Source organism: Lichenostomus cassidix, unplaced genomic scaffold (genome assembly GCF_008360975.1).
Source record: "Lichenostomus cassidix isolate B80296 unplaced genomic scaffold, HeHo_3.0 HiC_scaffold_33, whole genome shotgun sequence".
Taxonomy (NCBI): Eukaryota; Metazoa; Chordata; class Aves; order Passeriformes; family Meliphagidae; genus Lichenostomus; species Lichenostomus cassidix.
Genome location: NW_028147632.1, coordinates 2,239,834 through 2,254,634, shown reverse-complemented (window position 1 = coordinate 2,254,634; position 14,801 = coordinate 2,239,834). Strand labels below are relative to the sequence as shown.

Here is a 14,801-nt window from a genome sequence, read left to right as displayed (position 1 = left end):
AAGCAGGGATGAAACAGGGAAAAACAGGAGAAATTGAGGGGAAATCCAGGGAAACGGGCAGCACAGAGCAGCAGCTACAGAACCTGGGAAAATACAGGAAATCCTCAAATATCCCCCTGAAATAATCAAATTTCCACCGGAAATCACCGAATTTTCCCAAATTCCCCATCCCCACCTGCTCCTTGCTCTCCACAGACACCCAGGTGAGGTTGGGCACCTGCAGCTCCAAATTTCCACCTAAAATCCCCAAATTTTCCCCAATTTTCACCCAAATTTTCACCTAAAACCCTCAAATTTCCCCCTAAAATCCCAAAATCCCCTGTCCCCACCTGCTCCTCAGTCACCACGGGCACCCAGGTGAGGTTGGGCACCTGCAGCTCCAAATTCCCTCCCTAAATCCCGCAGAATCCCCAAATTTCTTCGTAAAATCCTGAAATTTTCACCTAAAACCCTCAAATTTCCACCTAAAATCCCCAAATTTCCCCCAAATCTCCCCAAATCCCTGACTCCCCACCTGCTCCTCAGTCTCCACAGGCACCCAGGTGAGGTTGGGCACCTGCAGCTCTAAATACCCCATCAAAATCCCCAAATTCCTGTCTAAAATCCCCAAATTTTCACCTAAAACCCCCAAATTTTCACCTAAAACCCCCAAATTTTCCCCGATTTTCACCCAAATTTTCACCTAAACCTCCCAAATTTCCCCCAAATCCCCAAATTTCGTATTCCCCACCTGCTCCTCAGTCTCCACGGGCACCCAGGTGAGGTTTGGCACCTGCAGCTCTAAAGTTCCACCTAGAATCCCCGTGAAATTTTCCCCGATTTTCACCCAAATTTTCACCTAAAATCCCCAAATTTCCCCCCAAATTCCTCAAAATTCCCCACCTCCACCTGCTCCTCATTCTCCACAGACACCCAGGTGAGGTTTGGCACCTGCAGCTCTAAATTTCCACCCAGAAGCCCCAAATTTCCCCTTAGAACCCCCAAATTTCTGCCTAAAATCCCCAAATCTTCCCCAATTTTCACCCAAATTTTCACCTAAAACCCCCAAATTTCCCCAAATTCCCCATCCCCACCTGCTCCTCAGTCTCCACAGGCACCCAGGTGAGGTTGGGCACCTGCAGCTCCAAATTCCCCCTCAGAATCCCCAAATTTCTTCATAAAATCCTGACCTTTTCACCTAAAACCCCCAAATTTTCACCTAAAATCCCCAAATTCTGTATTCCCCAACTGCTCCTCAGTCTCCACAGGCACCCAGGTGAGGTTTGGCTCCTGCAGTTCCAAATTCTCCCATAGAACCCCCAACGTTCACCTAAAATCCCCAAATTTCTGCCTAAACCCCCCAGATTTCCACCTAAAATCCCCAAATTTCCCCCAAAAATCCCCAAATCCCCACCTGCTCCTCGGTCTCCACGGGCACCCAGGTGAGGTTGGGCACGTGCAGCTCCAAATTCCCCTGCAGAGTCCCCAAACTTTCAGCTAAAACCCTGAAATTTCCACCTAAAATCCCCAAACTTTCCCCAATTTTCACCCAATTTTCCCCCAAATCTCCCAAATTCCCCCATCCCCACCTGCTCCTCGGTCTCCACGGGCACCCAGGTGAGGTTGGGCACGTGCAGCTCGTCAGTGCCCGGCCCCATCCTGCGGATCTCCAGCTCGGAGCCTCTGTCGCCCTTGGCCAGCAGCAGGTCGCGCAGCGACTCGTTGTAGATCTCCAGGAAGCTGGCGGAGAAATGGTACTAACGAGGCCTCAGGTCCCAGCAGCCGCCCCGGGCAGGGCAGGGTCCCGGGCTGGGGGCTCTGGGGGGGAGTTACCTGCCAGCCCTTGCCCGCCAGGTCGCGGGCGCCCAGGAAGACGTGCCGCACGGCGCGGGGGATCATGCCGCGGAGCTCCGGCGAGCCGCGCGGCTCGGGACCCTCCATGGTGAAGGTCTTGCCGCTGCCCGTCTGCCCGTAGGCGAAGATGCACACCGGGTAGCCGTCCAGGGCAGACTGCGGGGAAATTTGGGGGTTTCAGGTGAAGATTTGGGGATTTTAGGGGGAAATTTGGGGATTTTAGGAGAAAATCTGTGGATTTTAAGAGGAAATTTGGGGATTTCAGGTGGAAATTTGAGGGTTATGGGTGGAAATTTGGAGATTGTAGGGCAAAATTTGGGTGTTGTAGGAGGAAATTCGGGGATTTCAAGGAGAAATTCGGGGATTTTAAGCGGAGATTTGGGGGTTATGCGTGGAAATTCGAAAATTTTGGGCAGAAATTTGGGGATTTTAGGAGGAAATTTGAAGATTTTAAGTGGAAATCTGGGGGTTACAGGTGGAAATTTGACAATTATAGGCAGAAATTTGAAGATTTTAGGAAGAAACTTGAAGATTTTAAGAGGAAACTTGGGGATTTTAGGTGGAAAATTTGGGGGTTTTACATGGAAAATATGGGGATTTTAAGGGAAATTTGGGGGTTTTAGGTGGAAATTCAGGGATTTTTCGTTGAAATTCAGGGATTTTAGGAGGAAATTTGGGGGGTTTAGGCAGAAATTCGGGATTTCAGGAGGAATTTGGGGTCTGAGGTGTCACTGGGGCTCCGGGCACTCGGGACCCTCCATGGTGAAGTTCTTGCCGCTGCCCGTCTGCCCGTAGGCCAAGGTGCACACCGGGTAGCCGTCCAGAGCAGACTGGGAATGAGATTTGGGGGTTTTAGGGGGAAATGTGAAGATTTTAGGTGGAAATTTGAGGATTTTAAGTGGAAATTTGGGGGTTATAGGTGGAAATTCAGAGATTTTTATGAGAAAATTTGGGGATTTTAGGAGAAAATTTGGAGATTTTAGGAGAAAATTTGGGGATTTTAAGTGGAAATTTCAGGGTTTTACATGGAAATGTGATGATTATAGGTGGAAATTCGGAGATTTTAGCTGAAAATTTGGGGGTTTTACATGGAAATGTGATTATAGGTGGAAATTCGGAGATTGTAGGTGGAAATTCAGGCATTTTAGGAGGAAATTTGACAATTTTAGGCAGAAATTCATGGATTTGAGGAGGAAATTTGGGGATTTCAGGTGGAATTCAGGCTCTGAGGTGTCACAGGGGCTCCGGGCACTCGGGACCCTCCATGGTGAAGGTCTTGCCGCTGCCCGTCTGCCTGTGGGCCAAGGTGCACACCGGGGAGCCGGCCAGAGCAGACTGCCGGGAAATTTGGGGGTTTCATGTGAAGATTTGGAGATTTTACGTGAAAATTTGAAGATTTTAGGCAGAAATTCAGGGATTTTAGGAAGAAATTTGAAGATTTTAAGTGGAAATTTGGGGGTTTTAGGAGAAAATTTGGGGGTTTTAGGAGAAAATTTGGGGATTTTAGGTGGAAATTTGGAGATTTTAGGAGAAAATTTGGAGGTTATAGGAGAAAATTTGGGGATTTTATGCAGAAATTCAAGAATTTTAAGCGGAAATTTGGGGCTTATAGGTGGAAAATTGAAGATTTAAGCTGAGAAATTTGGAGGATTTTAAGTAGAGATTTGTGGGCTTTATGTGGAAATGTGATGATTTTAGGCAGAAATTAAAGGATTTTAGGAGGAAATTTGCTGGTTTTATGTGGAAATTTGAAGACATTAGCTGGAAATTTGAAGATTTTAGGCAGAAATTTGGGGGTTCTACATGGAAATTTGACTATTTTAGGCAGAAATTTTGGGATTTGAGGAGGAAATTTGGGGTTTCAGGTGTAATTTGGGGTCTGAGGTGTCACTGGGGCTCCGGGCACTCGGGACCCTCCATGGTGAAGGTCTTGCCGCTGCCCGTCTGCCTGTGGGCCAAGGTGCACACCGGGGAGCCGGCCAGAGCAGACTGCGGGGGAATTCCCAAAATTTAGGAGGAAATTTGGGAAATTCAAGAGAAAATTTGGGGGTTATAGGTGGAAATATGAGGATTTTAGGAGAAAAATTGAAGATTTTAAGTGGAAATTTGGGGGTTACAGGTGGAAATTCAGAGATTTTATGAGAAAATTTGGGGGTTTTAGGTGGGAATTTGGGGATTTTAAGCAAAAATTTGAAGATTTTAAGTGGAAATTTCGGGGTTTTACATGGAAATTTGATGATTATAGGTGGAAATTTGGAGATTTCAGGAGAAAATTTGGGGATTTTAAGAGGAAATCTGTGGGTTTTAGGTGGAAACTTGGGGGTTTTAGATCAAAATTTGAAGATTTTAAGCAGAAATTTGGGTGTTTTAGGAGGAAATTTGGGGGTTTTAAATAGGAATTTGGAGCTGCAGGAGCCAAACCTCACCTGGGTGCTTGTGGAGAGTGAGGAGGTCTGGATTTGGGAACCCGGGGAAATTTGGGGTTTTTAAGCAGAGATTTGGGGATTTTAAGTGGAGATTTGGGGATTTTAGGCAGTAATTCAAGGAATTTTAGGAGGAAATTTGGGGATTTTAGGCAGAAATTTGGAGATTTTAGACAGGAATCTGGGGATTCTGCAGGGGCTATTGGAGCTGCAGGTGCCAAAGCTCACCTGGGTGTCTGTAGAGAGTGAGGAGAAGGTGGGGAATGGGAATTTGGGGAAATTTGGGGGTTTTAGGTGGAAATTCGATAATTTTCGGCAGCAATTTTGGGATTTTAGGGACAAGGAGCTGCATCTCCTGGAAGATCTGCTGTGAGGCTCACGGCTGGGTGGATTTGGGGTTGGATTTGGGGCATTTTCAGCAGGATTTGGGTAGAATTTCAGGGATTTTTTTGATATTTCATATATTTGGGGACATTTTGGAATATTTTGGAATATTTTGGGCTATTTTTTGGGATGTTGCCCACCTGGACGAGCAGCTGATCTCCTGGAAGATCTCCTGCTGCGAGGCTCCCAGCAGGATGGATTTGGGGTATTTTCAGCAGGATTGAGCAGGATTTGGGTGGAATTTCAGGGATTTCAGGTTCCAGGTGGGACATTTCAGATATTTTGAGACATTTTAGGACATTTTGGGCTATTTTTTGGCACACAACTGGACGAGCAGCTGGATCTCCTGGAAGATCTCGTGCTGGGAGGCTCCCGGCAGGTTGGATTTGGGGTATTTTCAGCAGGATTTGGGTAGAATTTTGGGGATTTTGGGACATTTCAGGATATTTTGGAATATTTTGGGCTATTTTTTGGGATGTTCCCCACCTGGACAAGCAGCTGATCTCCTGGAGGATCTCGTGCTGCGAGGCTCCCAGCTGGATGGATTTGGGGTTGGATTTGGGGTATTTTCAGCAGGATTTGGGTGGAATTTCGGGGATTTCAGGTTCCAGGTGGGACATTTCAGATATTTTGGAACATTTTGGGATATTTCAGGATGCAGTTCCCCACCTGGAGGAGCAGCTGGATCTCCTGGAAGATCGCCTGCTGCGAGGCTCCCGGCAGGTTGGGTTTGGGGTTGGATTTGGGACATTTTCAGCAGGATTTGGGTGGAATTTCAGGGATTTTGGGCTATTTCAGGACATTTTGGAACATTTTGGGATATTTTTTGGGATGTTATTGCCCACCTGGACGAGCAGCTGGATCTCCTGGAAGATCTCCTGCTGCGAGGCTCCCGGCTGGAAGACGCGGTCGAAGCTGAAGTCGTAGCGCAGCTCTGCCCGGCGCTCTCGGCCCACCTGAGACTGCACGGGGCAAAAACACGGGAATTTGGGAAAAAACGCAATTTGGGGGGAAAGGAGGGAGTGGGGGAGAGGAGAGGAAAGGAAATTTGGGAGGAAAAAGGGAGATTTTGGGGGGAAAAAGGGAATTTGGAAAAAGGGAGATTTTGGGAGGAAAAAGGGAGATTTTGGGAGGAAAAAAGGGAGATTTTGGGAGGAAAAAGGAGATTTTGGGGGGAAAAAAGGGAGATTTTGGGGGAAAAAGGGAGATTTTGGGGGAAAAAAAGGAGATTTTGGGAAAAATGGAAATTTGGGGGGAAAAGGGAAGTTTAGAGGGAAAACCCAGGAATTTGGGGAAAAAACCGCATATTTCTGGGGTCAAGGAGGGATTGAGGAAAAGAAAAGGAAATTTTGGGGGAAAAAGGAAATTTGGGGAGAAAAGGGAAATTTAGAGGGAAGTAAAGGGAAATTTGGGGGGGAAAGGGGAAATTTAGAGGGGAAAAAAATGGGGATTTGGGGAGGCAAGTAGGGTTTGAGGGAAAGAAAAGGAAATTTGGGGGAAAAATGGTAAATTTGGGGGAAAAAGGGAAATTTAGAGGAAAAAAAGGGGAATTTGGGGGGAAAAAGGGGAATTTAGGGGGGAAAATGGAGATTTTGGGGGAAAAAGGAAATTTGGGGGAAAAAGAAATTTAGAGGAAAAAAGGGAAATTTGGGGGAAAAAAGGGGAATTTAGAGGGAAAAAATGGCGATTTTGGGAGGCAAGGAGGGTTTGAGGGAAGGAAAAGGAAATTTGGGGGGAAAAAAAGGAAATTTTGGGGGAAAATGGAAACTTAGAGGGAAAAAATGGGGATTTTTGCGCGAAAAGACATTCGTTTTGGAAATAAATCTCATTTTTGTGAGGGAAAAAAGCTAATTTTGGGGAAAAGCAGTGATTTTCCAGTGCAAAAATTGCCATTTTTTGGGGAAGGAACAGTCAGGGTTGGGAGGAAAAAGGGAATTTTGGGAGGAGCAGATTTGGGGGTAAAAACTCTTTTTTGGGGGAAGAAGTTTGGGGGGAAGGAAAAAGAAAAAAGGGATTTTGGGTTAAAAAAGGGATTTTTTTTTGAGGGAAAGGAAATAGGGAATTTGGGGGAAAAGGGGATTTGGGAGGGAAAAAGCAGTTTTTGAGGGAAATAAAGCCATTTTTGAGGGAAATAATTCAATTTCTGAGGGAAATAAATGAATATTTGAGGGCAATAGCAATTTTTGAGAGAAATAAAAGTTTTTCAGGGAACTAAAGCAGTTTTTGAGGGAAATATTACTATTTTTGAGGGAAATAAAGGAGTTTCGGAGGGAAATAAAGCAATTTTTGTGGGGAAAAAAGGAGTTTTTAGGGAAATAATACAATTTTTGAGGGAAATAATGTAGTTTTTAAGGGAAAAGGCAAATTTTGAGGGAAATGATACAATTTTTGAGGAAATAAAGGAATTTTTGAGGGAAATAAAGGAATTTTTGAGGGAAATAAAGGAATTTTTGAGGGAAATAAAGGAATTTTTGAGGGAAATATTACAATAGTCAAGGGGAAAAGACCATGATATAGGGAAATAATACAATTTTTCTGGGAAATAATACAATTTTTTTTGGGAAATAATTTTTGAGGGAAATAAAGGAGTTTTTGAGGGAAATAAAGGGGTTTTTGAGGGAAATAAAGGGGTTTTTGAGGGAAATAAAGGGGGTTTTGAGGGAAATAAAGGAGTTTTTAGGGAATAAAGCAGTTTTGAAGGGAAATAAAGAGATTTTTGAGGTAAATAAAGGGGGTTTTTGAGGGAAAGAAAGGATTTTTTGAGGGAATAATGGCATTTTTGAGGTAAATAAAGGATTTTTCGAGGGAATAAAGCAATTTTTGAGGTAAATAAAGGGATCTTTGAGGGAAATAAAGGGATCTTTGAGGGAAATAAAGGAATTTTTGAGGTAAATAAAGGGGTTTTTGAGGGAATAAAGCAATTTTTAAGGGAAATAAAGGGATTTTTGAGGTAAATAAAGGGATCTTTGAGGGAAATAAAGGAATTTTTGAGGTAAATAAAGGAGTTTTTGAGGAAAATAAAGGATTTTTTAGGGAATAAAGCCATTTTTGTGGTAAATAAAGGGATTTTTGAGGGAAATAAAGGGATTTTTGTGGTAAATAAAGGGATTTTTGAGGGAAATAAAGGGGTTTTTGAGGTAAATAAAGGGGGTTTTGAGGGAAATAAAGAGGTTTTTGAGGGAAATAAAGGATTTTTTGAGGTAAATAAAGGATTTTTTAGGGAATAAAGCAGTTTTGAAGGGAAATAAAGAGATTTTTGAGGTCAATAAAGGGGTTTCTGAGGGAAATAAAGGATTTTTTGAGGGAATAATGGCATTTTTGAGGTAAATAAAGGATTTTTCGAGGGAATAAAGCAATTTTTAAGGGAAATAAAGGGGTTTTTGAGGTAAATAAAGGGATCTTTGAGGGAAATAAAGGAATTTTTGAGGGAAATAAAGGAATTTTTGAGGGAAATAAAGGGGTTTTTGAGGGAAAGAAAGGGGTTTTTGAGGGAAATAAAGGGGTTTTTGAGGGAAATAAAGGGGGTTTTGAGGTAAATAAAGAGGTTTTTGAGGTAAATAAAGGATTTTTTGAGGTAAATAAAGGATTTTTTAGGGAATAAAGCAGTTTTGAAGGGAAATAAAGAGATTTTTGAGGTCAATAAAGGGGTTTCTGAGGGAAATAAAGGATTTTTTGAGGGAATAATGGCATTTTTGAGGCAAATAAAGGATTTTTCGAGGGAATAAAGCAATTTTTAAGGGAAATAAAGGGATTTTTGAGGTAAATAAAGGGATCTTTGAGGGAAATAAAGGAATTTTTGAGGTAAATAAAGGGATCTTTGAGGTAAATAAAGGGGTTTTTGAGGGAAATAAAGGGATCTTTGAGGGAAATAAAGGGGTTTTTGAGGGAAGTAAAGGATTTTTCGAGGGAATACAGGCATTTTTAAGGGAAATAAAGGTGTTTTTCCCCTCACATCGTCAGGACGGGTGAGCACCAGGCTGTGGGGATCCTGGGCAGAGAAGTGCAGGTGAGGCAATCCGCGCTGCCGGTCGCGCTCCTCGGGCAGCAGCGGCCGCACCCGGCAGAACACCCGGATGTTCCCCTGGAATAAATGAAATAAAATAAATAAAATAAATAAAATATAAAATAAAATAATTTACTTTGGGATTCAGAACACCCAGATGTTCCCCTGGGAATATAAAATAAAATAAATAAAATAAATAAATTGATTCAGAACACACGGATGTTCCCCTGGAAAATATAAAATAAAATATAAAATACAATATATAAATTGATTCAGAACATGCGGATATTCCCCTGGAAATATAAAATAAAATATAAAATAAAATATAAAATAAAATATAAAATAAAATATATAAATTGATTCAGAACACACGGATGTTCCCCTGGAAATATAAAATAAAATATAAAATATAAAATAAATTGATACACAATACATGGGTCTTCCCCTGGGAAATTGAAATAAAATATAAAATATTAAGTAAACAATTTGATTCAGAACATGCGGATGTTCCCCTGGAGAAATTGAAATAAAATAAAATGAAATAAATAAACTGATATAGAACACGTGGATGTTCCCCTAGAAATACAAAATAAAATATAAAATAAAATATATAAATTGATTGAGAACACATGGATGTTCCCCTGGAAATAGAAAATAAAATAAATATAAAATAAAATAAACTGATAAAGTATACGCGGATGTTCCCCTGGGAATGAAATAAAATAAAACATAAAATATAAAATAAATTAGTATAGATACAGAATATCTATATATTCTATATAAATATAGAAATACTTTTTATATTATATATATGTTTTAAATTATAAAAAAATAAAATAAATTGATATACAACACATGGATGTTCCCCTGGGAAGAAATAAAATAAAATATAAAATATAAAACATAAAATATAAAATAAGTTAATTCATTTTGGCATTCAGAACATGCGGACGTTCCCCTGGAGAAACATAAAATAAAATAAAATAAAATAGATAAATGAAATGAAATTTAAAAAAAAATTCATTCAGAACATGCAGATGTTCCTCCAGAAATTAAATAAAATACATTGATTTATTTTGGGATTTAGAACACGCAGATATTGCCCTGGATAAAATAAACTGAATTAGAACACATGGATATTGCCCTGGGAAAATAAAATAAAATAAAATAGATTTAGAACACGGGGATGTTCCACTGGAAAAGGAAAATACATTGACTCAGAACACGCAGATATTGCCCTGGAAATGTGAAATAAATTGACTCAGAACACGCAGATATTGCCCTGGGAAAGTAAACAATGGATTCAGAACACACGGATGATCCCCTGGAAAACCAAAAAAAGGGATTTAGAACATGTGTATGTTCCCCTGGAAAAGCCAGAAGAAAACCAGGATTCAGAACACATGGATGTTCCCCTGGAAAACCCAAAAACAGTGGGATTCAGCCACTGGGGACAGTCCTGGGGATCTCCCTCATGGGTGTTCTCCTGGAAAACCCCCAAAACTGTGGGATTCTCTCCCCAAAATCCCAGCCCACCTTGATCTCCCAAACCCCACAAACTGTGGGATTCTCTCCCCAAAATCCCAGCCCACCTTGATCTCCCAAACCCCACAAACTGTGGGATTCTATCCCCAAAACCCAAACCCCACAGACTGTGGGATTCTCCCCCCAAACCCCACAAACAAAGGGATTCTCTCCCCAAACCCTACAATCTCTGGGATTCTCTCCCCAAACTCCACAAACTGTGGGATTCTCTCCCCAAAATCCCAACCCACCTTCATCTCCCAAACACCACAAACAATGGGATTCTCTCCCCTCAGGACACAGGAATACATTGATCTCCCCAAACTCCACAAACTGTGGGATTCTCTCCCCAAACTGTGGGATTCTCCCCCCAAACCCCACAAACAGGGGGATTCTCTCCCCAAACCCCACAACCACTGGGATTCTCTCCCCAAACCCCACAACCACTGGGATTCTCTCCCCAAACCCCACAACCACTGGGATTCTCTCCCCAAACCCCACAAACTCTGGGATTCTCTCCCCAAACACCACAAACTCTGGGATTCTCTCCCCAAACCCCACAAACTCTGGGATTCTCTCCCCAAACACCACAAACTCTGGGATTCTCTCCCCAAACACCACAAACTCTGAGATTCTCCCCCAAAATCCCAGCCCACCTTGAGCTCCCAAACCCCACAAACACCGGGATTCTCTCCTCAAAAACCCAAACCCCACAAGCAGTGGGATTCTCTCCCCAAACCCCACAAACTCTGGGATTCTCTCCTCTCAGGACACAGGAATACATTGATCTCCCAAACCCCACAAACTGTGGGATTCTCTCCCCAAAAACCCAGACCACCTTGATCTCCCAAACCCCACAAACTGTGGGATTCTCTCCCCAAATCCCACAATCTCTGGGATTCTCCCCCCAAACCCCACAAGCAGTGGGATTCTCCCCCCAAACTGTGGGATTCTCTCCCCAAACCCCACAAACTGTGGGATTCTCTCCCCAAACCCCACAATCTCTGGGATTCTCTCCCCAAAATCCCAACCCACCTTGATCTCCCAAACCCCACACACTGTGGGATTCTATCCCCAAAACCCCAAACCCCACAGACTGCAGGATTCTCTCCCCAAACCCCACAAACTCTGGGATTCTCTCCCCTCAGGACACAGGAATACATTGATCTCCCAAACCCCACAAACAATGAGATTCTCCCCCAAAATCCCAACCTACCTTGATCTCCCAAACCCCACAAACCGTGGGATTCTCTCCCCAAACCCCAGTCCCACCTTGAACTCCCAAACCCTACAAACAATGGGATTCTCTCCTCTCAGGACACAGGAATACATTGATCTCCCCAAACCCCACAAACAATGAGATTCTCTCCCCAAAATCCCAACCCACCTTGATCTCCCAAACCCCACAATCAATGGGATTCTCCCCAAACCCCACAAACCCTGGGATTTCCCCCAAACCCCTCAAAGCCCACCTTGAGCTCCTGGATGTCGTTGTGCAGTCTCCTCCTCTCCATCTCCAGCCTGTGGATCCTCTCCTCGTGCTCGGCCAGCAGGCTCCTCTGCTGAGCCTCCAGAGCCCTGAGAGCAGCCAGCTGTGCCAGATGTTCCTGCAGCTGCTGCTGCACCGCGCGCAGCTCCGACTGCACACAGGGAAATACACCAAAATGCAATTTTACCCATCGTTTCGGGCTCAAGTTTGAAAGGTTTTGGGTCTTGAATTGAGAAACCGGTACAAAAATCATATTTTCCCCAGATTTTACCAACTTTCTGACATTTCCCTAAGGGATTTGGGGTTAATAATTAACAAGATAACTGAAAATTCCCTTTTTCCCCCCTCACTTTGCCCTAAAGTTTGAAAGATTTTGGCTGCTGAAAAGGGAAACTGGTGCAGAATCCTGTTTTCCTCAATTTTCTGACATTTCCCTAAGGGATTTAGGAGTAAAAATGAGTAAAATTACTGAAAATTCCCATTTTTCTCCCTCACTTTGTACTGAATTTTGAAAGATTTTGGCTCTTGAATAGAGAATCTGGTAAAAAAAAAAATCCTATTTTCCTCATATTTTCCTCAATTTTCTGACATTTCCCTAAGGGATTTAGGATTAAAAATGAGAAAAATTAACGAAAATTCTGGTTTTGCTCCCTCACGTTGCACTGAATTTTGAAAGATTTTGGGTGCTGAAGAGAGAAACTGGTACAAAAATCCTGTTTTCCTCATATGTTCCTCAATTTTCTGACATTTCCCTAAGGGATTTGGGGTTAAAAATTAACAAGATTACTGAAAATTCCAGTTTTGCTCCCTCACTTTGTCCTGAAGTTTGAAAGATTTTGGTTGCTGAAGAGAGAAACTGGTACAGAATCCTGTTTTCCTCAATTTTCTGACATTTCCCTAAGGGATTTAGGATTAAAAATGAGTAAAATTACTGAAAGTCCCTTTTTTTCCCCCCTGAAGTTTGAAAAATTTTGGGTGCTGAAAAGAGAAACAGGCAAAAAAAAAATCCCATTTTCCTCAATTTTCTGACACTTCCCTAACGGATTTGGGGTTAAAAATTAACAAGATTACTGAAAATTCTCGTTTTTCTCCCCCTCACTTTACCCAGAAGTTTGAAAGATTTTGGGTGCCGAAGAGACAAACTGGTACAAAAATCCCATTTTCCTCAGATTTTACCAATTTCTGACATTTCCCTAAGGGATTTGGGGTTAAAAATGAGAAAGATTACTGAAAATTCCCATTTTACACAATTTCCCCCACATTTTAAAGCTCCTCCTGAAGGATTTTGATGCCAAAAAGACCAGAATTGGCACAAAACCCTCATTTTCCCACCTTTCTGGTGTCCCCAGTGGATTTCAGCTCTGAAATCCCATTTTTTGGTGGATTTTGAAGCACCCTGAGGGATTTTGGGTGCAAAAGCAGCTGAATTTGTGAAAATTCTCATTTTCCCCACATTCTCTGAAGAATTTAACACCAAAAAAGCCAAAGTTGGCACAAACTCCTCATCTTCCCACCTTTTTCTGGCCACTCTAGAGCAAAAAATTGGCTCTAAATTATTTTTTTGTGGATTTTGAAGCACCCTCTAATTAATTTTGGTTGCAAAAGCAGCTGAATTGGTGAAAATTCCCATTTTTCCCAAATTTTGAAGCTCCCCGAGGGATTTCAACCCCAAAAAAGCTGGAATTTGGGCAAATCCCTTTTTTTGGCACCTCTTGGTGAATTTAAATCGGAGAGCAACAAAACAATTCCAAATTCCTGGGGTTTTCTGGATTTTGAAGCACCCTGAGGGATCCTGGTTTTAAAAGCACAGGAATTGGTTAAAATACCCATTTTCCCACATTTTGAGGCACCCCTGAGGGATTTGGATAAAAAAAAAAGCCAGAAATGGCACAAACTCCACATTTTTCCACTTTTTGGGCCCTAGAGTGAAAAATGGCTCCAAATTCCTTTATTTTTGCAGATTTTGAAGCACCCTCTAATTTTTATTGCAAAAGCAGCTGAATTGGTGAAAATTCCCATTTTTCCCAAATTCTGAGGCTCCCCGAGGGATTCCAACCCCAAAAAAGCTGGAATTTGAGCAAACCTGATGTTTTTCTGCTGTTTTCAGCTCCCCGGGTCAATCTCCCCTCACGTTTTCCCGCCTTTTTTGGCGCCCCCTGCTGGATTTTCCCCTCACGTTTTCCCGCCCTTTTTGGCGCCCCCTGCTGGATTTTCCCCTCACGTTTTCCCGCCGTTTTTCCCCCTCAGTGAATTCCAGGCCAGAGAGCAACAAAACGACTCCAAATTCCCGGGTTTTTCTTGGATTTTCCCGGCCTCACCTCGGTGTTTTCCAGCTGCTCTGACAATGTCTGCACTTTGTCTCGAGCTTCGTCTCTCTCCTGTCGCCGCTGCGCCTCCTCCTCCTGCAGCCTTCGCTTCTCAGCCTCCAGAGCCTCCACTCGGCCCTGGCTGCGCTCCAGCTCTGTCCGGAATTCTGACACCTCCGACTCCAGGGAGCTGTGGGGAAAATAGAGGTAAAACTGTGAGGGAAATACCTTACAACTGGGGGGAAATCCATTAAAATTGTGGGGGAAATGCATGTAAAACCGTGAGGAAAATACATGTAAAATGTGGGGGAAATCCATACCAAACTGTGAGGGAAATCCCTTAAAAGTGTGTGGGGAAATCCACTTAAAATTGTGGGGAAAACCCACATAAAACTGTGGGGAAAATACCATAAAACTGTGGGGGAAATCAACAAAAAACTGTGGGGGAAAGTCCCTTAAAACTGTGGGGAAAATCCACGTAAAACTGGGGGGGAAATACACGTAAAACTGTGAGGAAAATACATGTAAAATTGTGGGGGAAATCCACACCAAACTGTGAGGGAAATCCCTTAAAAGTGTGTGGGGGAATCCACTTAAAATTGTGGGGAAAATCCACATTAAACTGTGAGGAAAATATATGTAAAACTGTGGGGGAAATCCCATAAAACTGTGGAGGAAAGTCCCTTGAAACTGTGGGGGAAATCAACATAAAACTGTGGAGGAAAGTCCCTTAAAACTGTGGGGGAAAATCCCATAACACTGTGGGGGGAAATCCCATAAAACTGTGGGGGAAATCCCCGTAAAACTGTGGGGGAAATCCCCGTAAAACTGTGGGGGAA

The 14,801-nt window shown here is 42.7% G+C and overlaps 1 protein-coding gene across 1 annotated transcript in view; it reads right to left on the bottom strand.

Annotated features, from left to right (window-relative positions):
* The window catches only part of LOC146421460 (carboxy-terminal kinesin 2-like), a 37,443-nt gene that overhangs the window by 13,668 nt on the left and 8,974 nt on the right, over nt 1–14,801 (bottom strand). Inside the window, exons 5-10 of the mRNA XM_085047327.1 lie at nt 13,975–14,152; nt 11,640–11,807; nt 8,593–8,721; nt 5,486–5,602; nt 1,813–1,989; nt 1,569–1,736 (exon numbers count right to left, since the gene is read on the bottom strand). Coding sequence (XP_084903453.1) covers nt 1,569–1,736; nt 1,813–1,989; nt 5,486–5,602; nt 8,593–8,721; nt 11,640–11,807; nt 13,975–14,152 — 937 coding nt within the window. The remainder of the gene's footprint in view (nt 1–1,568; nt 1,737–1,812; nt 1,990–5,485; nt 5,603–8,592; nt 8,722–11,639; nt 11,808–13,974; nt 14,153–14,801) is intronic.